Source organism: Stegostoma tigrinum, chromosome 18, assembly GCF_030684315.1.
Source record: "Stegostoma tigrinum isolate sSteTig4 chromosome 18, sSteTig4.hap1, whole genome shotgun sequence".
Classification (NCBI taxonomy): domain Eukaryota; kingdom Metazoa; phylum Chordata; class Chondrichthyes; order Orectolobiformes; family Stegostomatidae; genus Stegostoma; species Stegostoma tigrinum.
The window spans coordinates 16024611-16049671 of NC_081371.1; the positions used below are offsets into that span (position 1 = coordinate 16024611).

The 25061-nt window shown below is 41.8% G+C and overlaps 1 protein-coding gene and 1 long non-coding RNA gene across 2 annotated transcripts in view; one reads left to right on the plus strand and one right to left on the minus strand.

Annotated features, from left to right (window-relative positions):
• Positions 1–24198, plus strand: part of LOC125461076 (uncharacterized) — a 121988-nt gene extending 97790 nt beyond the window's left edge. The window contains exon 3 of the long non-coding RNA XR_007249383.2: positions 23874–24198. This is a non-coding gene — a long non-coding RNA (uncharacterized LOC125461076). The remainder of the gene's footprint in view (positions 1–23873) is intronic.
• LOC125461075 (uncharacterized) overlaps positions 3090–25061 on the minus strand; it is a 253347-nt gene continuing 231375 nt past the window's right edge. The window contains exon 8 of the mRNA XM_048549435.2: positions 3090–3480. Coding sequence (XP_048405392.2) covers positions 3419–3480 — 62 coding nt within the window. The 3' untranslated portion in view covers positions 3090–3418. The remainder of the gene's footprint in view (positions 3481–25061) is intronic.

Sequence of the window (25061 nt, forward strand, 5' to 3'; positions counted from 1 at the left end):
GGCAAACAAAGAGATCAATCATGGTAACCCAGGGAAGGAGAAAAGCTTATAATGGGGACAATGATTAAGTGAAATGGCCTGACTGTGCTGAAAGAAGGCCATGTGTTGAAAGAGCCTGGGGGATGGGAGTGGTTAAAGAACACGGAAGAAGGTGGTCAGGCCCTGAATATATTGAACTTGATATTGATGCCTGTAAGCTGCAGTGCCCCCAAGCGGAAAATGAGGCACTGTTCTTTCAGCTTGCACTGAACTTCCCTTGGAGCACTGCAGCGAGCCCAAGACAGGGATGTTGGCCAGGGAATAAGGCAATATCTTGAAGTGGCAGGAAACAGGAAGCTCAGGGTCAATTTTGCAGACGGAATGTAGGTATTCTGCAGAACAGTTGCCCAGTCTGCATTTCGTCTCCCCACTGTAGAGGGGACCACATTGTGAGTAGGGTATACAATAGGCTAGATTAAGTGAAGTGCAGGTAAATTATTGCTTCACGTTGAAGATGTATCCAGGGCCTTGGACAGTGAGGAGGGAGGAAGTAAACAGGAAGGTGTTACACATACTGTGATTGCAGTGGAATGTGCCTTGGAGATGTGGGGAGGTGTTGGGAGTGAAGGAGGAATTGACCATGGAGGTAGTGGTCTTTGCAGAAGGCTGACAAGGGAGGAGAGGGGAATATGTATCTGGTGGCACCATCCCACTGAAGGTGGTGTAAATGCCTTTTAATAATCCTTTGGCTGTGGATGCTGGTGAGTTGGAAGTTGACGGCTGGGGGGCCCTGTCAGTATTGTGGGAGGAAAGCGAGGGGGTGACAGCTGAAGTGTGAGAGATGGCTCAGACACAACTAAGGGCCCTGTACAGAAATGACAAGGAAAGACAGGAAGGAGTGACAGATGGACCAGAGAAGGTGAGAATGGGATGGCAATTGGAAGTGAAATTGATAACATTTTCTAATTCCAAATGAGAGAGGGAGGCAACACAGATGATGCCTTGATGTACCAGAGAAGAGTGATGGGTGAGGACCAGAGTAGAACTGAATCAAGGAATGGGCCACATTCTCCACAAAGAGACAGGCCAAAAACTGTGGACCATACAGGTACCCATGGGAAGCTCCTGATCTGAAAAAAGTGAATGGAGTTAAAAGAGAAGTTGTTCAAAGTGAGGATGAGCTCAACCAAGCAGAGGAGGATGGTTGTGGATGGGAACAGTTCAGCACTTTTTTTCAGGAAGAAGTGGAGATCTCTGAGACCATTCTGATGGGGGATGGATGTGTCAAGGGATTACACGTCCATAGTGAAGAGGAGGCAGCTTATGGCAGCAAACTGGAAACTCTGAAACATATGTAAAGTATCAAAAGAACCATGGATGTAAGCGGGCTGGAACTGGACAAGGGGAGAAAAAACTGAGTGAAGGAAAGCAGAGATAGGTTCCACAGGGCAGGAACAGGCAGAAACAATGGGCCTGTCATGTAGTGGGTCCTGTTTGTGGATTTTAGGAAGAGGTAGGAGTGGGCTATATGGTGTTGGAAGACTGATTTTGGAGGCTGAGGGAAGGAAGATCACCAGACACAATGAGATTAGTGACAGCTGTGTACACATGTTCAATGGTGGGGCCATGGTCCAAGGGGAGATAGGAGGAGGTGGCCAAGAACTAGCATTCTGACTCCACGATGTAGAGACACAACAATGTGTTAATGACCAGATCACCTGTAACTGTGATAAATATTGGCCAGTGCACCTGAGATAATTCCCTGCTCATTTTCAAAATAGAACCATGGGAGCTGTTAACATCCATCTGAAGAGATAGATGAAAACCTTGGTTTAAGGTCTCATCCAAAAGACAGCAACTCCAACACTGCACTACCCCTCTCTGTACTGCATAAAATGGCACACTTCATTTTTGTCCTCAAGCCCTGGCCTGGGGCTGGAACCCAGGACTTTAAAAGCATATTTGCTACAAATTGAGCCGCAGATAAAGTTGATCTTCTAGGTCGGGGGGACACTGAGTTTGGGCTGCGCTCTCCCAACTCTGCCTGTACTGAGATGATTTTAATCTGTGTGATACAGAGATCAAATCCGGACCCTCCTGGCCTGTGGAACTTGATTACTCACTAACCTCACCAGCTGAGCCAGTGGGGAGCAAGAGATAAAATTGATTGATTGATTTGGTTAGCACAGCTCCCTGTCTATATCATTTTTCCATGAAACAAATCATCAATTACAATGAAAACTCAAAGTAGCTACTTCAAGCACTCTTCTCTCAACTGGCTGTTTAGAGTTTCATAAGAAGATTTATCTTTATATCTCGCAGTCTCTCTCCCCCTGTCCAACACATCAGTCTGTGGGATTAGTGATTCACATTAAAACAGAGAATGTGGCTGGAACCTTAGCTGAACACCCCCTGGATACATCTGAGGTTTTATGAGTGTGGGACCATCTCTGCCCACCTGTAAAGGCACATCAATGTTCAATGTTTCTCTACAGTTTCCAGATGGTTTTCATTCCCTGGCTATTTTGAGGTATATACACTTCACAACCATCAGATGAGCCTGCAAGTAATGAAACAGTTAACAGATTATGTTTTCTGCCATGTTGAGTGATACATGAAAACTGCACTGCTGTCCAAATGCATTATTCATTTCTTTATTGATGTGTCAAGTACACATTATGCATACACACACAAACCTGAAGCAAAGCTATGACCAGTTCATTGGTATAATACATTTTATTCATTTGCAAAAAACAGAGGAGACTATTAGTGAAGTAAGGGTCCATTTTGTGTGTGACCATTACAGCACACAAATATAAATGCCCTGTTCCCCACAGCATGCTGTCCACATTTGAATAAGCCTATTTGAGGAGCCATCTGTTGCAGCCTCAGAGCTTTTATATTGTGAAGATTGGCATTCTATATTTTCCTCAGTGTGAGGAACAGCTCTGGTACTGGCTTAGGTTTCCTTTTTAGCTTGCTCACCTGCTGAGCAAGCTCTGGCTCCAAAACCAGTCAGTGGTTGAAATTGAAAGTAAATTAATTGGGCTTCTTTGCTTCAGCTACCTTTTGTAAATATCTTAACTAAATCACTCCATTGGCATTGGTACAAAGTTGATGTGAACTAGTCTGTCATTGAAATGCTGTCAAGGCGAATGGAAGAATTGCTAGCTGTGAGTTTTCACTGCTGCACAGAATTAACGGCATCTGCTTGTTCTGTGGCTCCAGAGGGGATGATGTGCTTGTTATTTTTTGTTAACAATAACTGCTCAAAGCTCAAGTGATGCAATTTGAACCAAACCTGCCACACAACAATTTGCAGTTTGCAGGAGTTGCTAAATAGACCTGTGTGAAAGTGAAAATAAGATTCAAAGGAGGTTTGTGGAATTCACCATGATTCCTCAATGTGAGCCATGTCCTGTTTGTACTTCATAGGCAGTTATTGATGTTGACGCAAATGACAATGGGATGTGTTGTCTAGCAGGTAGGAGGAATCAATTGCTGTAGGGAACACAAAAAGCACAATCAGCATCGGCAGCCCTTACCCAGCTCATAGAGTTATTTGAGATAATGGAAAAAGCCATTCACCCCATTTCCATGCTGTCCAGTCCAGTGTACTCCTGCAAGTTTTTTTCATTCAAGTGCCTATCCAATTTCCTTTTCAAATCTATGGGGCTTTTTTGCTTCTATCATCCTGTGATGAGCCCCTGATAAATAAAAAAGTTCTTCCTCACTTCTCCCCAACCAACATCTTGTGTTCAAAATCTTAAATGTGCATCTTAAGTCCTTATATCATCATTAAGAAGAAGATTTTTTTTGTTTAAATGATCTAAGCCTATCATAATCTCACAACAAATCTCCTCTCAAACATCTTTGCTCCAGAAAGAACAACTCCAAGCTTGATAACTTAACCTTGTATCTAAACCTCCTCATCTGTGGAACCATCTGTGTGGCACAGTGGCTCAGTGGTTAGCACTGCTACCTCACAGTCTCAGGGAGCCATGTTTGATTTCACCCTAAGGTGACTGTCTGTGTGGAGTTTGCACATTTTCCCTGCACCTGTGTGAGTTTCTTCCAGATGCTCCAGTTTCCTCCCATAGTCCAAAGACGTTAGGTGGATTGGCCATGCTAAATTGCCTGTAGTGTTTAGGGTTGTGGAGAATAAGTGGATTAGTCAAGGGAAAAGCAGCATTACAAAGTGGGTGGAGTGGGGGTGCTGCAGGGTGGGATGCTCTTCAGCAGGCTTGTGCAGAATGGCCTGCTTCCACTATGTGGTGATTCTGTGATCTGGTAAATTTCCTGTTCACTCTCTCAAGGACCTTTACATTCTTCCTCAGATGTGATGATTGGAACTTAATGTGATACTGCATTTGGAACATTCAAAGCAATTTAAGGCCCTGTATCTAAGGAACGATGTACTGGCATTGGAGCAGATCCAGAGAAATTTTATAAGAATCACCCTGGAGATGAAGGGTGATTGTTATTGAGGAACAGTTGAGGACTCTATATCTGTACTCAATGGAATTTAGAAGGATTGGGGGAAACCAATAGAAATTTGCAGAATTCTGAGGTCTAGATAGAGTGGGCATGGAGAAGATGTTTCTTTTAAGCAGGAGAGACGAGGATCTGAGTGCACAGCCTCAGAGTGAAGAGATGACCCTCCAGATCAGAGATGAGGAGTAATTTCTTCTGCCAGAGGCCAGAAATCTGTGGAATTCATTGTCGTAGAGTGCTTTGGAGATCAAAGTATTGAGTGTATTTAAGACAGAGATAGACAGGTTCTCAATTAGTAAGAGGATCAAAGGTTATGGGGTCAAGGCAGGAGGATGGAGTTGAGAAACATATCGGCTATGATCGAACGGTGGAGCAGAGTCACTGGACAGAATGGCCTAGTTCTGCTCTTATATCTTATGGCCATTTAGATACAGTAAAGAAAAGTAGTGGTCTTAACACAGACCCTTGTGAAACAATGCTTTCTACTGCCCTTCATCAAAAAAACTATCTAAAACAACTAGCTGCTTTCAACTCTTTAGTTAATGTTTTTAGTTTGTCGTACATTGGCCCTCCTGTTCCATAAGCTTCAAACTTGCTAACCAGTCTTATATTACCTAGTCAAATACTTCTTTAAAATTCATCACATTCTGATTTGTTTTTTGTCATCAATTAATGATTCAAATGAAAATGCCCACTGTTAATATTGAATTAATTAGTTTTTAGTTGCTAGCTATCCTTGAATCCTTGCTTTAATCAGGGTTTCACATATGCCACTCTCTCATCATCTGGCACCTCCTGCATATTTAGGGAATGTTGAAACATTAAAGCAGACCTTCCACTATTTCTATGACTGCTACCTTTAACATCAGAAACTAGTTGGGCATATAAGGTTCTTGAGTAGATTTGTAGCTTGTTTTGTGGATGCTTCGCTTGCAAAGCTGGTTTGTTAGTTTGCAGACGTTTCACAACATCACTTCATCGGAGGATGCACTGATGATGTTACCCACCAGGGTAATAAAATGTCTGCTAACTAATGAACTAGCTCAGTGAGAAAACCAGCCACAGGTTGAGGCATAGCCAGGCTTTCCTGTTGAAATTTTCACACCATCCATTGCCTCCAAAACCTCCACATAACCAATATTTTGTAAAATTTACTTGCCTAAGTGAACAGCACGACAAAGAGCCTATTAAATATTCTAGTCTTCCCTGCACCCCTAAGCATATAGAATCATAGTCATACAGCACAGAAACAGACCCTTCAAGCCAACCAGCCCATGCCAACCAAGTTTCCCAACCTCAACTAATCCCCTTTGCCTACATTTGGCCCATATCCCTCTCAACCTTTCCTATTTGTGTATCTGCCCAAATGACTTTTAAATGTTGTAACTATATCTGCATCGATCACAACCTCTGGAAGTTCATTACACATATGAATTATCTTCTGTGTGAAAGATTTGCCTCTCAGTCTCTTTTAAATTTTTCTCCCCTCACTTTAAAAATTTATCCCCTAATTTTGAGCTCACCTACCATAGGGAAAAGATTTTTGCTATTCAGTGGTTACCACTGCTACATCACAGTGCCAGGGATCTGGGTTTAATTTCACCTTCAGGTGACCGTGTGGAGTTTGTCATTCTCTGCGTGAGTTTCTGCCAACTGCCAAAGGTGTGCAGATTGACCATGCTGAGTTGCCCACAGTGTCCAGGGAGGTATAGCTTGGGTGGATTAGACATGGGAATTTTAGGGTTACAGGGATAGGGCAGAAGGTTGGGTCTGGGTGAGATCTCTTTTGGATGGGCTGAATGGCCTGCTTCCACACTTTAGAGATCCTATGATTTATGAAGGCCTTGTTCCATTGATGCTGTTCTGCATTCCAGCGGGGCTTAAAATGCAGCCTGCTAATTGGAGGCAGGAATACTATCAATTGACGCAAGCTAACATTTTGAGTTTGATTTAAGCCCAAAGGGCTTGCACCACTGAAGCGGCAAGTTATAGATTTGAACACTACTGGAACTGCCAGATGTCTCATTGTGGCAGTGAACAATTAGATCATTGTTGGAGGAGCTGTCTTTTGGATGAAGCATTAAGCTAAGGGCCTACCTATTTTGTTTAGGTGGACACAAAGGATTCAAGTGACCAATTTGAAAAATGGAAATACAGCTCTGTTGGTGTCCTAATCAATATTCATTGCTCAACTAACACCATGTAAACTGACGATCTCATTTACAGCTCGTGGGAGTTTGCTGTGCACCAATTGACTACCACATTTGCCGAGCTAACAGCTAATAATTTGCTTAGGGAAAGCCTGAAGATGCAGAACGCACCTCTAAGATCAATTTTTTTGTTGTTAACTATTTTTGTATAGCTGTAATTTGGGATGCAAACATTGTTGCTGTCTTTTACAGTACCAGTGTAAACTTCCTGTATATCAGCAAGATCCTCCTAAAAACCAACGTCATATTGGGCAAGAATCCAATGGTATACTGCAATGGTATATAGATTCTGTAATGGCAAAATTTTGAAGGCTAAGTAATTGACTCCAAGAACCATAAGTTAAAGGAAGAAATTCCTCATCATCTCCGTCTTAAATGGGTGATCCCTTACTCTGAAAACATGCTCTTTGCTCCTAGACTCTCCTGTGCATAGCCTGAGACTAAGGGGTCACCATTTAAGACGGAGCTAAGGCGAAACTTCTCTCTTGGTTTCTCATCAGTACAGCCTCAGTAGGGTAGGCCTGTGCTGGTTGGAATGTAGAAGAATAAGACACAATTATATTGAAACATTTAAAATTATTAGGGGAACTGGAAGGGTAGATACAGAAAGAATTGTTTCACATTATCTACTCCAGGACCAGGAGGTGCAATCACAGTTAAGGAGTCACACATTTAAGACAGAAATGAGAAGGAATTTATTCCCTCAAAGGGTATAAATCTGTGGAATTCTCTGCAACAGAGAGCCACAGATGTTGGGTCATTAAGTATATTTCAAAAAAAGACCAACAGAACTGCGGATGCTGGAGAACAGAAACAAAAACAAAAATTGCTGGAAAGGCTCACTAGGTCTCATAGCATCTGCAGAGAGAAATTGGAGTTAATGTTTCAGGTTCAGTTCTGAGGAAGGGTCACTGAACCTGAAGGGTTAAATCTGATTTCTCACCACAGATGCTGTCAGACCTGCTGAGCCTTTCCAGTAATTTCTGCTTTTGTGTCATTAAGTATATTCATGGCTGAGATATCTACATTTTTAATTAGTGAGGGAATCAAGGGTTATAGGGGATAGGCAGAATCATCACATCAGCCATGATCTTACTAAATGACAGGACAGACTCAATGGGCTGAATGGCCTACTTCTGCTCCTATGCCTATGGTCTCAAGTTTGAAAGGACCTTTTTCCATAGGTTATTGGATTAGTTGTCAGTCTATCTTTTATACTGGATTCCTATTGATGTTATTATTTTGCCTCATGACTGGAATTTACTGCACAATTTAAAACGCTGACATTGAGATCAAATAGGATCCACACCAATCCCCTACCTAAAGTGATACCAGTGGCAAAATCTTCCTGAAGGTGGCCTCCTAACCAGCTACCTCTGTGCTTGCCATCCCATCGAAGACATGTTCCCATGGCTACAGCCCCTGATCCTAGTGAAGACACTCTTGAAAGTTGACAGCCCCTTTGGGAAAAGTGTATGCTGCTGAGGCAGGTCAATGAAGGCCTCTTGGAAGGTACAGTTCTAAAATAACATTAGATCCCGATAGCGCAAATTTTTTTTGTTCACTATTTTTGTACAGCTGTAATTTGGGATGCAAACAATGTTGCTGTCTTTTACAGTGCCAGTGTAAACTTCCTGTTATGTCAGGAAATCCCATCTGGGTGCATCATTTCGATCCTTCCTGCGTATGGTCCCCTCATGACCCTCTGACCTGCAGCAGGGAAACTGCCTCCATTGAGTTAGAGACGTCAGCACACAGTGCAGGACAGCTCTGCCAGAGGCAACAAACCACCGAGCTTGCAAAATCAACCTAATTGAGCCATTGCATATCTTAATTAGCAGCCCACTTCGGTGGAGATCCTACATCCAAATTGCCCCAAATAGACTGTCCAGCATCAAGAAGCCATCCCTAGATTGTTCCCTCTAGTTTGTGGACGCAACACCACATCTCACTTTTGCATCTAAAGCTTACCACTTTTGAGCCTTTAAAATCTGGTTCCAAGGTTTAGGCAACAATCGTAATTTGGTGTAATTCCTCTAGAAGGGCTTTCAGGAGCTAGTGTTGTTTTCTTTCTGCACACAACTCTAAGAAGTGCATCCTTACATTCTGAATAATGGAGCATATTCTGCTCTTCTAAATCTGTGTTGCAGTAACATTCGATATTCCTATTCAACAAATTGGAACATTTCTAAAGGTGGCTCTGCTCATTGTCTTTAAACAAATATGCTCCTGTTGGATTTCGATTGCTGACCAATATTTGCTGATAAAAATTTGTTTCTTGGGGCCTTGAAGTTGAATTACATTAGGTGAAAACGAAGATCGAATCTGCAGTTGCAAAAAATGTACACTTTCTCACAAGCATAGATTCCCCTAACGGCCTGAGATAGTGAAGCCTGAATCCATCCTTAAGCTATGCCACCCACTCCTATTCCTCAATCCTCCTTGGAATTTAAAAGAAAATCTTACAACATTTGCAATAATCTTATGAGATTTCTGTGTTGCTCAAATTCTGACTTCATGTGTCCCCGATTTTAATTACTCTACAATCAGCAACTCTGCCTTCTGCTGCAAAGGTCTAAACTTCTCTACCTCTGTACTGTGCTCTCCTGTTTGAGCTTCTTAAAACTAACATTTTTCAACAAACATTTAGTCAATTGTCTTTACTTTGCAGTTCCTCTACAAATGTAAGTTATTGTTGTTATTGTAAACGCACTACAGTTCCCTCATTCTCTTTTGGAGAAACATTTTGTGCCATTAACCCTGTCTTTTTCACCTGCATTTTTATTCTGGTTTCCCACTAATTGGCAACTGTCTTATAGTTTATAGTTATAATGTAGAGTGTGTAGTGTAGATTGTAAGTTTATAGCTATAGTCTAGAGCGTGTAGTGTAGATTATAGAGTTTATAGTTATAGTCTAGAGTTACTAGCTTTCAGACCTAGCAAGAAAGCAAGAGTGGCATTATTAATAGGAAAAGGGATAGTTTACGTGAAGTTTGCACATTCTCCCTGTGTCTGCGTGGGTGCCATCTGGGTGCTCCAGTTTCCTCTCATAGTGCAAGGAGATATAAGTTCAGTGGATTGACTCTGCTGAATTGCACGTAATGTCCAAGGTGTGTTGGTTAGGTGGGTTAGCCATGGGAAATACAGGGATACCAGGATGGGGTGGCTATGGGTGGGATGCTCTTTGGAGAGTCAGTGTGGGCTCAATGGGCCGAATGGTCTGCTTCCACACGGGAGGGATTCTATGATTCTAAATAATTCTTATATGATCAATTTGGCTCAGTTGCTAATACTCTTGCCTCTGACACAGAGGGCTGTGAGTTTAAGGTTTTTTTGCTACATTTCAAGCTACATTTCAGCATGTAATTATTTTCTAATAAATTATTTTGCAGAATGTTGTCTCAATCAAGATTCCACCAACATTATCTGAACAGTTTCATTGGTCATTCATCTTTCTTTTTATTATTTCATGGGATGCGAGTGACAGTGTCAGCATTTGTCAACTATCCATAATTATAATGGCAACTGTCTTCGCCAAGAGGCTGCAGTCCATCTCGCGCAGGGACACTCATGATGCTTTTAGGAAGAGAGTTCATTTACATTTGTAGAAATTTGAGGAGTGCAAATGGCTGCCATCATAACAAACAGCCCAATTACAGTTGAAGTTCTGGGGGGTTGTTTCTCCTAATGGGAGAGTTTTGCACCAGAAGGCGTGATCTCAGAGCAAGGGTTGCCCATTTGAGGAGGCAGTTTCTTTGTCTCTCAGTTCAGAGTGAATCTGTGGAATTCTTTACCACAGAAGGCTGTCGACGTCGGGTGAATAAGTATATTAAAGGCTGAGATGGGCCAATTTCTAATTATGAAGGAAATCAAATGTAATGCAGATTCGCCTGGAAAGTGAGATATGATCACATTGGCCAAGTCCTCATTAAGTGGCAGGGCAGTCTCGATGGGTCGAATGTCCTCCTTCTGCTCCTATATTTTATGGTTTTATGTTTCTGAGAGATGAGGTTATACAAAATAAATAATTGGGAGCAATTATTCATTCCTATCCGGTGCAAGAATGCGAAGAGAACAGTGGTCAAAGCATGGCTTATAAGGGAAGTTAGAGATAGCATTAGATGCAAAAAGAGGCATATTAATTGGCAAGAAAAGAAACAATAGACTTGAGGATTGGGAGCAGTTTAGAAATCAGCAAAGGATTGATTAAGAAGGGGAAATAGGACAGATAGCTTGCAGGGAACATAAGAACTAATTGTAAAAATTTCTGTTGGTGTGTGAGAAGAAAAGTACTGGTGAAAACTAAAATTGGTCCCTGATGGAATTTATAAAGGGATAAAGGAAATGGCTGATGAACTAAATTCACACTTTGCTACTCTTGGCACTGATTTAACCCAATATGATACAACTGGAATGGGATGTGTGTGCATTTAAGATGGTGAAAATTTTACTGGCCCACTCTTCCCAGAAATTAACCAATGTCCATTTCTACGGTGGAGCTGAGTTGGGTTACCGCACTGAAAAAAAAAGTGCCTCATGAATAAATTTAAATGGAGCTCTGCTTTTGTCATTTGGGCCCCAATATGATCTCATGGTGTGATGTCTCCTTTGAGTAGATCCTTTGCTGACTATCTTTTTGAACAAGTACAATAATCTATGGTACTGGGAATACTGAGACTGCTGCCTGGTGCATTTCCTTCTCCATTCAATTAAAACTAGCAATGATAGAACTCCCTTTATCAAAAATAATGCTTGTTGGGATTGAGACAGGAGCAATCTGAGAGCTGGAAATTCACTTGGAAATCCAAAGAACACAACGCTCAAGTGACTCGTTTACGTGCAATTGAGTATACTTTTCAACATTGTGTTAAAATCTCTGAAACACTAAACCTTTCAGCTTCTACTGAGAGGTGTCTTGACTTTACACAGCAATGTTGTGGTACCAATTACATCACAGGAGGCAGAATTTTAATATAGTCAAGAGACCCTTTTCTGCTTACTGTGGGTGGCTTGGCCAACTCTGAAAGTTGTACTATGTTGTGGGCAAGGTTGTGTGAAGAATACAACTTTTGTTTGAAATAAGAGCTTCTACCCCAACACCACCACCAAATCACCCAGTTAACAAGTTAAAATGAAGAACAATTTTGAAGAAATAAAACAAAGAATAGTGGATGCTGGACACCTTAGAAAAAAAACAGAAATCGCTGGAGAAACTCGGCAGGTCTGATAGCATCTATGGACAGAAAATGGAATTAATGTTGCAAGTCCAGTGACCCTTCTTCAGAATAATTTAAAAGCACTGGCCACCAGGGGCAGTGCAGCAATAACAGAAGTGAAGGAAAGTTAGGAAGAGATGGAAAGGACTAAGTTAAGATTGAGTTGGAGGGGGGATTCATGCTCTTCAGACCCCACAGTGCCCACCTCTGGATGAAGAGCTGTAGAACGTAGAGAACATGATGTTAAGTACATTATTGTAACCACTTAACCATTCATTTCCCAATGTACAGAGCATTGTAATCAGGACTTGTACTTCAGTGCAAAGTGAAAGAAAGCAAATATTCAAAGCAATACATACCTAAACTAAACAGAAAATAATACTGTGGCAAAGAGATATCAGTTCTGAAACTAAGTGCAATATGTTGATTCCATGTATCATTAGCACCAAGCAAAATCCCATGGATGAACCAACCTGAGTTATTAATTATTATGCCATGAGTCAGTCATTAATCATACAATCAAGGTTATTTCTAGCATTTTCTCCATCATCCATCCATAAATCAAACACAGGACTTAATGCATTTAATGATGCACTGTAGTTTTTTTTTACAGTTTTTATGTAGTGTTAATTGAGCCACTGTGTACAATTGAAATGGGAATTTATTTTCAAGAGTGCTGAAGCTAAGGGAAATTTTCATAGATATTTATAACATCACTGCCTGCAGGACCCAGGTGGAATTCTTAATTCATGTTTTTTTGCCATCATAGTCAAAATTCTCATTTACACAGAGTTAAACGGTCAAACAAGGTATTGACTTATTGCTTCATTAAAATAAATTCCAGGAGGTTTCTGCAAAGGATTCTCCAGCAGCAGGTAGCCAATGTGAAGAGTGTACTGAGCAAGGCAGTTGGAATACTCGAATACGCCCTCCCTGAAACTAAGGGTATCTTTAGGGGAAGAAGGCTTAATGAGGAGGATGAGATTTCCTCGAGCACATATAAACCACAAGCTTGCTTCCATGTAAATAGTGTGGCAGAATCTTATGGCCTGAATGACATGAGCTTTGGTGAGACTTGTGACAGAACAGGGCAAGATTTCTGGTGAGATCATTCTTGGCATCAGGAGAATCTAGCCACATCTTTTACACCATGACGAGCTCACACATCCCATTCCAGTTGAATCATATTGGGTTAATTAGTGCCAAGAGCAGCAAAGTATGAATTTAGGTCATCAGTCATTTCCTTTAACCCTTTATAAATTGCGTCAGCAAGATGAGTTTATCGCGAGGCAACGATGAGTTGCTGATTAAGGGGATTGTTGCTTGTTCGCAGTCCAACACACCTCACTAATATTCAGTTTTGTATCTTCCAAATGAACTGTGAACATGCAAGACCTTGAGAAAACCCACTACAGAAAACAGAGCGGGTATCAGGCAATTTCAGCTTGCCGCGTTCTCCGAAAGACTACCACTTGCTTACAACCACACTGCACCTCAGAGCACAGACCACAGGCATAAACCACATTCAGTATTTGCCAAGCCCTTTTGATCATCATGTCACCTCTCCCCTATACTGACAAGACGCGTGAAAAGCACAGATTTGTGATGCAGGGTGCACTAACAACCAGTATTGAATGACTACAGCATGGTCATTTTCAATGCTTAGATACATACCAGCTGAAGGATTGGACCAGTCTGCACTTCAGGATTGTTCAATTGTTTTAATTGTGTTCACTTGGCATCTACCTGGAGGCTTGTTCAAACTATGCCTGTAAGTGCATTGGTGCTGCAGCCATTGAGACAATCAGTACATTCACATTGAGGTGATGCGCAGACAGGCTGCTTGTCAGAAGGGAGCTGACTGGAGGTGTTTGTGGGTGTGAGGTGGGGCGTGTGGAGGTGTCACATCTTGATGTATGGCATATCGGAAAGTCAGTCCAACAACTGCAACAGTTGCAAGGTTCCCATGCGGCAAGCACACTGTGCATTTATTCAACCAAATGGCCATGTTAGAAAATGGATTGGGACTAGTCCTCAGTGCAGTCAAGAAGAAGTACTGTTGTCAGGGGGTCTCAGTACAGTCAGTCATAGACATAGTCCACTCATAGTCCCAAGACTTGGCAATGATCAGCTGTCACCTTGACCACTCGCAGTCTAGACATCTGTCCATGCACAGTCTAGAGAACAGATGACTGTCAGTCCAGTAGGACCAGTACCAGCAGACAAGGAGCTGCAAAGACAGAAGTCAGGGGCCTGGTCAGTCATGTTTTGGAGATACTTAGAAGTCTGGGATGAATGACGTCTTGGCTATTCATCTGTCACTTGTTCAGGAATTTTTAACAGAGGCCTGTAAGGGCAACAGGAGGATCACTGCCAGAGGGGCTGGGAGAAACAGGGTCATTTGCAAAGATGGGGCAAGGATGGTGATGAGGAGAAACTCAAGGTATATGGGAGTGGATGTGGGATAGCATCAGAGGGGAAAGTAGGCCACAGGAAGGGAATACTGGTAGTGACCACATCTATGGCTTCAATCGGGGCTCACTGGGGAGCCAAAAGCACATCACTATGGTGGAATGCTGGGAAGTTAGTTAAGCAAAGTTCAAAGTGAGGGCCCTCACATCAGAGGGTGGAGAATGAGTAGAAATGGGTTGGCACAACAGTGCAAGGTAAAAGGGAACATGGAAACTTTTCAGAAAGTATCTGGTGACCAGGTGGAACCCAGCGTTGAGCTGTGTTCCCTGTTATCACTTTCCATTCTCTAGGTGTCACTAGACACAGGTTGGGACAAAGCCCAAAGTGAACAAGATCAGTGTCATTTGATGGGCAATAGCATGGGGTCCACACTTGCCAGACATTAGCACATTAAAATACTGTTGTAGAACAGAGGCATTTAGGAGTGCAGGTACATAATTCTTTGAAGTTTGCATCACATATAGACAAGGTGTTTAAAAAGGCATTTGGCATGCTTGTCTTTATTACTCCATCCTTTGAATATAGGCATTGGGAAGTCACGTTGAGGTTGTACAGAACATTGATGAGGCCTCATCTGGAATACTGTGTCCAGATCTGGTTACCAAGTTATAGGAAGGGTATTATGAACCTGGAGAGTGTTCAGAAGAAATTTACCAGCATGTTGCTGGGTGTGGAAGGGTGAGATATAAAGAAAGGCTGGATGTGCTGAGATTTTCTTCACTGGAGCATAGGAGGTTGAGCCGCAACCTAGTTTATAAAGGAATGAGAAGTATAGATAGAATTAATGGTAGTTGTCTTTTCCTCAGGATGGGAAACTTCAAGACTAGGGGCCACATTTTTAAGGTGAGAGGAGAGTGATTTTAAAAAGACATGAAAGGCATTTTTATTTAGTACAGAGGGTGATTCACCTGTGGAATGCACTTCTTAAGGAAGTAATGGATGTGGACACAATTACAATGTTTAGAAGGCACTTGGATAGATACATGAATAGGAAAGATTTGGAGTGATATGGGACAAGAGCAGGCAGGTGGGTCTAATTTAGGTTTGGGATTATGTTCAGCATGGACTGGTTGGATCAAAGGGCCTGTTTCCATGCTGTATGACTCTATGACTGTATAAAGGAAAACGTAGAAAGTATGTGTAGCCATTTAAGTCTGTCCTGCTATTCAATACGATCATGGCTGGTCATCCAACTCAATACTCTAGTCCCACTTTCTTCCAGGCAACTTGCACTATGTCATTGGCACTTGCAAACTGAACATGAGAATTGGCACACTGTACTCTGCATAATTGGCGCAGGCAATGAGCCAATGTGTTGGATGCTCAGGTGCTGGGGTTGGGAGAATTCTTCCAAGGAGAAGGCAAGGACATTGTGAAGGAAATGTAATGCTAATCAAATGTGAAGGATGTCATTGGAGTAGGGTAGATGCCTAATGAGTTGAATTTGCTATGATAAGGCCAGAAAAGTCATTAGGCCTTGCAATGGATTTTATTTATTTGCCCAAAAAAATGTAAATTTAGCCCTGTATCTTCCATGTTCAACATTAATTTTTCCTCAATTTTTTTAATGAACTAATGACAGTGGAACAGAGAATCCCTACTTCATAATTGTTTGACTGGATATGTGTTCAAATCCCATGTTACACTTCCAAGCAAGTTTTAAACTTAATTAGTAGTTTCACTAAGGCTTTACGCTCAATGTATCAAACTGATCTGCAAACAACCTAAGTATCCGGTATCATATTAGAATTGTTTCACTCGACTTTTGTAAGGCATTTTCTGTCTTTCAGTAACTGACTTGGCTCAAGTGTATAAAGTGTGGAGTTTCAGGCCTAGAGAGCTCTGATGAAGGGTCAAGGCCCGAAACGTCAGCTTTTGTGCTCCTGAGATGCTCCTTGGCCTGCTGTGTTCAACCAGCTCCACACTTTGTTATCTTGGAGTCTCCAGCATCTGCAGTTCCCGTTATCCTTGGCTCAAGAGTAGCTTGCTTGTACTGGACAAAAGGGTCGAGGCCCCACTCTAGAGTTTGAGCACTTGTTCTAAAACAGCATTATCCAGTAGCTAATGCAGATATGGCTGCGGTGAAACTGGCTTAGCCACCCTAGAAGAAGTAAAACTGACAAAGAAAATACATTCAATCAACTCATCTTTTATGCTTCCAACTGGAGGACTAGTATGTTCATTTCCAATTATTGTCGGTTTCCCATCTAGAAAATTCTCTAATTTTAGTAGACAAAGCCTTAGCTACATGAGCAATTTGGAAAAGCATATTCTATGTGCACTTATTTATTTGCATCATCGATGACCATCCAGGGCAAAATTTTGCAGTCTTTATTTTTCATCATAGCTTAGGACTCTGGCATGTATTTGTCAGTCACAATGCATACTGGTGCAACTTCAAGGGCTGGGAGGTGGATAGATGCAGAAATTCACACCAACTTGCTAGTATGATCCCATCCAAGGGCCATTTTTCCAAAGAATGAATGAGGGGGTGGAAGAGCTACCTGCCAAAAAACAGCGGAAAAACAACTGTAGCCAATGAAAGCCAAATATTAGAGGCTGCCTGTTAATTTCCAAACAGCACCCTAAAGCATTGGGTACTTGGTCAACATCCTCCAGGTGACATCCCATTGACAGACTGTGTTCAGGTCGAGGGTGTGGGATATTTCCCATGCTCCATGCAGGCACTGACACTCTCCCTTCTACGTAGCCATGGGCATCCCTGAGGTGGGTGTCCCTTCCACAATGTTTGCCCAAACGTTGAGATCAATTTTTAACTTAAAGCTTTAAAATGTGCAAATGCAGTGCGTCAAAATACAGGCAGCCCCCTCTGTCTCAGCTGATTAACAAACTTTGTCTCCTTCTGAGCTGGAGTGTCCCCTAATGATTTTTGAAAAAAGAGGGCCATGCCTGCAGTGTGAAGGGCACACCTTCCATTCTGAATTGAGTGATAAGCTCATCTTCTAACCCGTCATTGGTACAATCTTCATATTGCCCTGTGAACCTTTCATAAACAGTGAACTACCATGATCCCATTTAGTCCTCAAGGAGAAAATTCTGTATTTGGTTTTTGAGCACAAATGAATGAGCAATATGAGTTTTAAGTATATACAACTTCTACAGTATGATTGTTGTGGATGTGGACTCATATGACTGAGATGATCTAACCACCTTAATCAATCTTTAAACAGGAAATCTACTCTCAGGAAGGGAGCTGAGACCGACTTTGAACCAACTTGCTTTCAGTATTTAAGAAAGTCAACAGATCTTTTCCCTGTTTATCAGCTTTCCAGAAAGTGCCTCTACTACTTTCTAAAAGTTTCTGAGGTCAGTGCAAAATGGACCTCTCCTGAACTGGAAGGACAGACTGAGCAAAATCAGCAATTCTTCACTTATATTTGTTCATGTGACCAGTGACTAATGTATCTGCCAGCATTCATTTAGGCTCATCATCTGTGCGGTATCAGTGGAAAGTCAAACTGTCGAATGCAGCATCCATAGGAAAAAATATTTTGTTAAAGTGGCACCTGCTACTTGAGATGCAGATTAAAGGTTGCTTTGTATTATTCACAAGCCAGCATTATCACCTTCAACTTAATATGAATTAACTTTCCATTCATCTGCAGGACTGAGCTATTTGCAAAATGGCTACAATATTTACTATCACAGCAACAGTGACTACCTTTTAAGAAGTATGAATGTTTCAAAACAGGCTCTGAAAATATAATTTGTTTCCTTCCTGATATACAGTTCTATTTCAAACTAATGGCGAGCAGTTCAGATTTCTCATTATCTGATTTTCTAATCTTTATTTAAATGCTATACCACATAGTGGTTATTGATATAACATGTTTCAACAGGTTCTGGGTGTTTTTGATGGATGAGGACTGTAAACTAATGATCTTTCATAAATATTTACACTTGGTTCACAAGCCTGGTTCAGCAGAACTTTACTCAAAACGTCTTCATTCCGCGTCCCAACTCCATATCATTTGACATCAATGATGAAGCAGTCTAACTATTACCATTTTTCCTATGTCCAGAAGTCATTGAGATAAAAAATGATCTTGACAGAACAACACGTCACCTTTTTCTTGACACTGAAGCATTCTGCTCAGTTGAAGCCATTTGGACAATGATGCCTATGGTGAATCTATGAAAGGATGATTCAGCAGTTCCATGACACCCAGCTTTCCTCATTGTCCTGTAGATGTAAGGTAACAGCTTGTATTTATTACCACTTTAGTAGTTTACTTATTCCAGAATCAGAAGTAATGTTGAACTGGCTTTGAATCCAAATGATGTACTTGAAAAGGCTGAAATCATTAATATGTGGTTACTAGCAGGATGCTCATGTACATAGGTCGCCTGCTGAAAATAAAATGTGAACAGAACACACAGATGGTTGATAATTGCAGTGCCGAACATATGGCAGTGTTGTCTAATGATCGTTGAGAGATGTGATGGGAGTCTTCATGCTCCAAGGAGCCACATAATCCTGTTCCTGCGCAATGCTCTAATGCACTTCCACCATCAATCTGTCATTATTGGCTTCTGACTGGGTTGATATAATACTCTTGTTAATGTCACTTCACTGTCTGTGGCCGGTACTATTTGGTGCGACCTGCCCTGAATACCAAACCTCTCGCAGTAGACCTTTTCCCCGGCTAGACTGGGCATTGATATGGCACAGCGGGACACCAACTTGTCAGAGGAGATTGCCCAGAAATGAAGTGGGTTTTTCTGAAGGGTTACTGTATGTCAAGTTCCACCCAACAGTGAAGGTAAAAATATACCTCCTCATTTCCAAAATAAATGACCCCCATTCATTTTGTTTTCTGCTGTGAATCTCCACTGAATCTAATTGTTCATGGTTTAGGAAATTTAAAAATAGCAGGCATCAGTGGGGATAGGAAACAGGGATACTGAAATTTGTGAATTGAGGCTCTGAGACCTTAGTTATCCACTAGATAATTCTCCAAACTAAGGCCTCAAGCATTATCCAGAATTGACAAGGATGAAAAGGTAATTAAATTGTGTCAAGGTGACTGGTCAGGCAAACTATTATTCACTGCACATATACACAATCATATAAATGTTTTCAGCAGAAAAATGGAGAAGGAAAGGATTAAAGATTATTGTGAGAATAATGTTGTTCTCTCAGAAGACAGAAAAAATGTTGCAACCAAAGATTTTCCTTTGTCCCTAAATTTCAGAACATTTTTATGTTCTCTGAGATCAGCTCAATCTGTATGTTTTCCACTGGCACTCATTGCCCTCCCAATATCATCCATCTTCTCCCTATCCATTCATTCTTATTTCCGTCAGAATCCAGTGCTGATTGGCCAAAACAATTCTCTCTCTCGCTTCTCCCCACTGTTAACATCATATAGTTATTTAGCCTCTCCAAAGTAATGAAATTGATTTGCAGAATCATTATGAAGTATGACACTGACCCACATACATATTAGGTCAAGTGACCAAAAGTAGGTCACAGAAGTAGGTTTTAATTGTGAGGAAAGCGAGGTAATGAGACAGATGGGTGTAGGGAGTGTTTTGGCCTAAGCAAGTGAATAACCAACAATTAAAGCAATTAAAATTGGGGGTGCTCAAAAGGACAACATTAGAAAGGCATTAATATTTTGGGATGGGACAGTAGCTCAATGGTAAGCACTACAGCCTCACTGCTGCACCAGGGACTTGGCTTAATTCCAACCTTGAGTATCTGTCTGTGTAGAGCTTGCACATTCTTCCTCCAGGTGCTCTGGTTTGCTCCCAGAGTCCAAAAATGTGCAGGTTAAGTAAATTGGCCATGCTAAATTGCCCATTATGTTTACAGGCTAGGTGGATTAGCCATAGGAAATGGTGAGTGGGTCTAGGTGGGATGGTCTTTGGAGGATTGGTGCAGACTTGATGGAGTGAATGGTCCACTACCATATTATGGGATTCTATGATACCTGAGGGATGTGGAACTGGAGGAGATCAGAGAGATAAGGGCGGGATGAGCATTGAAGGGATTTGTAAACAAAGGTGATAATTTTGAGATCAGGATGTTGTTTGACCAGAACCCAATGTAAGTCAGTGAGGGGAGATGGGGAAACAGGATTTACTCCTCCCAGCATCAATGGCTAGGATTATGACCACTTCCTAAAATGTTGCATTGATACTGCACCCACTGTCATTGGTGCTGGAGCGACATTGACACGCCTAAGTAATCTGATCAAATGGAAAAGGTGCTGATTGGGCTAGGAGTGGGGTTAGAGAGAACAGGCCCAATCCTGTGACATGCTGGGAGTCAATATGCCATGCTAATCCACCATGCATTAGTGGGCAACTGAATCATGCACACCTCAAGACAATTAATTCCAGAGTTGATCCAGGTCCATGATGTCCACGATGCCCAGACAGTGAATGAGGTGTGAACAAAAAGCATTATTCTGACTTTAGTGTACGCCAGGTTGGGGAAAGGCATATCAACCAGGTTTTCTGCTATTGACTGTGTTTTTTAAAAAATGTATAGATCATATCCACTATATGCAGCCAATAAAACTCGTTGCAAGAGCTAGCTTGTTATTAGAGAAGGGATTGATCGAGGATTATAGAGAGAAGTCAAACAAAGCAGCTAAAGAGTTACAGAGTCATAGAGATGTACAGCACAGAAACAGATCCTTCGGTCCAACACATCCAGGCCGACTGGATATCCTCAATAAATCTAGTCCTATTTGCCTGAATTTGGCGCATTTACTTCTAATCCTTCCCAATCATGTACCTATTCAGGTGCCTTTTAAATGCTATAACTGTACCAGCCTCCACCACTTCCTCTGACAGCTCCTTCCCTAAACACACCACCCTCTGTGTGAAAAAGTAGTCCCTTAGGTCCCTTTTTAAACCTTTCCCCTCTCATCTTAACCCTATGTCCTCCAGTTTTGGACTCCCATACCTAGGAAGAAGACCTTGGCTATTCATCGTATCCATGCCCCTCATGATTTTGTAAACCTTGAGAAGATCACACCTCAGCCTCCTACATTCCCAGGGAAAATAGCCCCAACCAATTCAGCCTCTCCATACAGCTCAAGCCCTCCTACCCTCGAAACATCCTTCAAAATCTTTTCTGCACTTTTTCAAGTTTAACAACAGCATTCCAAGAGCATGCACACTTCACTGGCAAATGGGGCAATGCTTTTTGTCTCATGTCTAAGTTGTCTTAAATTTTTACAAGGATTTTCTGATATTCTGAATTGAGTGTATGGACATTGGATGAGGGTGAGGATGAACTCGGATAGACTATCACATCCTGCATCATATACACTGCTGACAGACACTGTTCTGTTTCATATGGGATGGATAGCCACTTATGGGTTGGAGGAATGGAATCAGACACCAGTGAAGAATGAATAGGCTTGGCAATGAAAAGAGAGAGGAGCGGAGGCAAAAGTGCATGAATAAAAAATAAACATTTTTGAAGTGATTAACAGGATCCTTAATACCTTGCAACATAGAGCCCCTATTTGATGCAGTGCCACCCTGTGTCAAATTTATGAACAGAATAATTATCAAAAAGGTGCTAACTGTACAATTCTATACATTATTGTTAAACTAAGTCCTCCTTTAAGACTCCTCCACTTTGAATTAAGTGTACCAAATGTTAGAGGAATAAGTACCTTAATCCCTTCAAAAGGGTTTCTGTTTCTGATGCATTTGGTTTGAAGCAGAATTGGCTCATATTTAGGAGCAATAGTAATGCCAGCTTTTCTTATTCATTGCAATTGTAATTTTATGCCAATGGAGTCAAAGAAGGTTTTCAAATATGAAAGATACATTTTAAAACTCCCTGTACGGTGAAGTTTCAATCTTCCAGCATTCCCTAAAGTTTAGAATGGTTCAGACGAATTGAAAGGTATTGAAGATAAGCACACAGTAAAGAAAGGAGGAACCATAGATAGCCATTGAGACCAACATCAGTTAAAGGAATATGCTATTATTAAGGACATGGCCCCCAGAAAAGCAAAATTCTCACTGTGATCAGACGGAGTACAGAATTTAGCTGTGATGATGAGGCATCTGCCCACTGTTTGGAGAACTGGTAGGAATCCAGTAGGACATCTCTTCAGCAGGCTTGGTTCAATTATAAGGTAAGCAGACACTTCCCTGGTGAAAACAAAAAAGTAAGAAACATCTTTCCTTCATTTTGATGGATACAACTCAGACCAGTAAGTCTCATTTACCAGTTTTACTGGATTTCTTTTCTGGGTCATCCAGCCAGAGACAGGTCTCCGACTCAGTCAAGACCCCAGCACAGCAACAATCCCATTCCTGAGTGCTTCCAGCCAATAGGAAGTCAACACCACTCCATTGTTGGAACCACCATCTGAAACATTGGCTTCTGCCGATAAAATGTTGGGGCCATCACCAGTGGTTGGGATAGGGAATTGTTAACACGAGGGCAAAAGGGTGTTAGTGCAAGGGCAGGGTGGTTTCCATCAATGGGAACTCCCCCATTTTCTTCCCAACGCCAGCTCCCTCATTCACACACTGAGTTATTGTGAGCAGCAGAACCCCAGTAGGCTCTGAACAAACCCAACAAGTTTTGCTAGAAGGTGAAATAAGAACCGAAAGAACTGTAGCTGCTGTAAATCAGAAGCAAAAACAGAAACTGCTGGAAAAGCTCAGCAGGTCTGGCATCATCTGTGGAGAGAAAAATCAGAGATAACATTTTGGGTCCAGGTACCCTTCCTCAGGACTGTTATGGTCCTCCCTGACCAGAGAGCTAATGTATCATTAGAGAGAGATGGCAGGTTGCAGTTTAACCTAAGGGTCACTGTGACTCAAGTGAAAGGAGGGGTTGAGAAGGAAAGTCCCTCAGGATAACTTCAGCTGGTTGGGGGAATGTAGCCCACATTTTTGGCATCTCTGTGCATCACACACCAGCCAAATGAGCTAACTGATCCCTCCACACGATCGCTGCCAGTCCTACTGAGGTTTTCCAGCAATTTCTGTTCTTGTTTGCTGGAAGGCTTTCTGGAGGCACAGCAGACCAATGCAAATATTGTTTAATCCCTGAACCACCATTTAATGATGGTAGGTCCAGGGATAATTAGTTTGAAGTGGCTCACTATTGAGCCTAATTGTTTTCCCAAAAGCTAACGGACAGGTTTCTTGTGTCAGCCCCTTCATACCATTCAGTAAACACAGCACACGTTTCCTGGCAATGAGGGTTAGACCCCTAACATGCCTATGTGATTCAGGCTATCCTCCATTTTGGCTCCTCAAAGTTCCACTCAAAGTTGCCAAGTTGTAATGAAAGGAATATTATGTTTCACGAGTCTGCTAGAATTTCTGGAGAGTGAATAGAATAGAGTAACGATTTATTATCACTTGCAATTATGCAAATACAGTGAGATGCGTATAAGCTGCCACAATTTATACGTTTTAAGTACAGAAATCATAAAAAGAAATAATTGAGGCAAAGTTAGGGTAAAGTTAATCTCTCGTTCCCTCCCAGGCTCTTGGGTTTCTGGAGCGACTGTAGGAAGGCACCACTGAAGCTGCCAAAGCAAGGATTTGCAGACCAGACCCACCATGCTGCCACTGCCAAAGCCGACACTGAAGCCGCCGCATTGCCGCCATAGCAAGGAGGGGTAGACCTGTTCCACCAAGTCGCCAGCCAACACTGAAGCCATCACTCAAACCATCAGGCATGAGGCACGATCCACCACAGGAATCCTGCAGCATTGGCAGCACCCAGAGTGAGAGAGACTGTCACCCTCAGCTGGTGAACCTGAGCCTGGCATGCAAGGTCACCCATGGAGCCAACCGAGGGCAACGGTTCCCCTGACTCTACTCTCAAGGGCCTATCATAACATATACTTGTAAACAGAATGCGACATTTTTCTCTTATACTTTAAAATAAATATATTTTAACAGTTGCATTCAGAGTTATATTTTAGTACTTCTTTTTCAGATTTGTTGAATTCAGTTCCAGATCTCACCACTATGTGGTTTAATGTCATGAACTCTGTGATGCAATTCCATAGAGTACCCATTTGTTTCAGGTCGTCGCAAGGCACTTCACAAATAACGTTTTATCTTTGAAGTTCAATCACATGTTTTACAAAGGCAAATGACACAGACTGTTTCACGCAGCAACAAACAGCAAAGGAGGTAAACATTCTGTTCAATTGTTTCTTTTTGATTGGGTTGGATGAGGTAATCAGGATCGTGGGATACAGGGAGAATTTCATGCTTCCCTTGGAATAGTCTTTAGGATGTTCAGTGCTACCACTGAGTCAAGCTTCAATGTTTTCAAATTATCCCTCATGGTTGAGCTTTGCAATGGAGGTCAATTCTCACTATACATTGTTGTGAAATTGGTCCGTGAGTGAATTTGATGGGAACTGCTTCTTTTGACAATAGTGAGTTATGATGGTCCTTATATATCTCAAGAGGCAACTGACCATTGCATGTCAGGTTAACATCCCCAAATGTTCACATATGGAATAATATGATTCTAATCTTTGCACTGCAGGTTTTCACAACACTAAACTATTCAGGAGGCAGTTTGCTCTCCAAATCCTTGAATGTTTTCCCGTTAAGATCACGCCACCCCACTGAAGAAAACTTTTGAGGAGGGATATTACTAGAATGCTTTTTATCAATCCCTCTCATTTAAAAACTAAATTTTGCTGCTCCC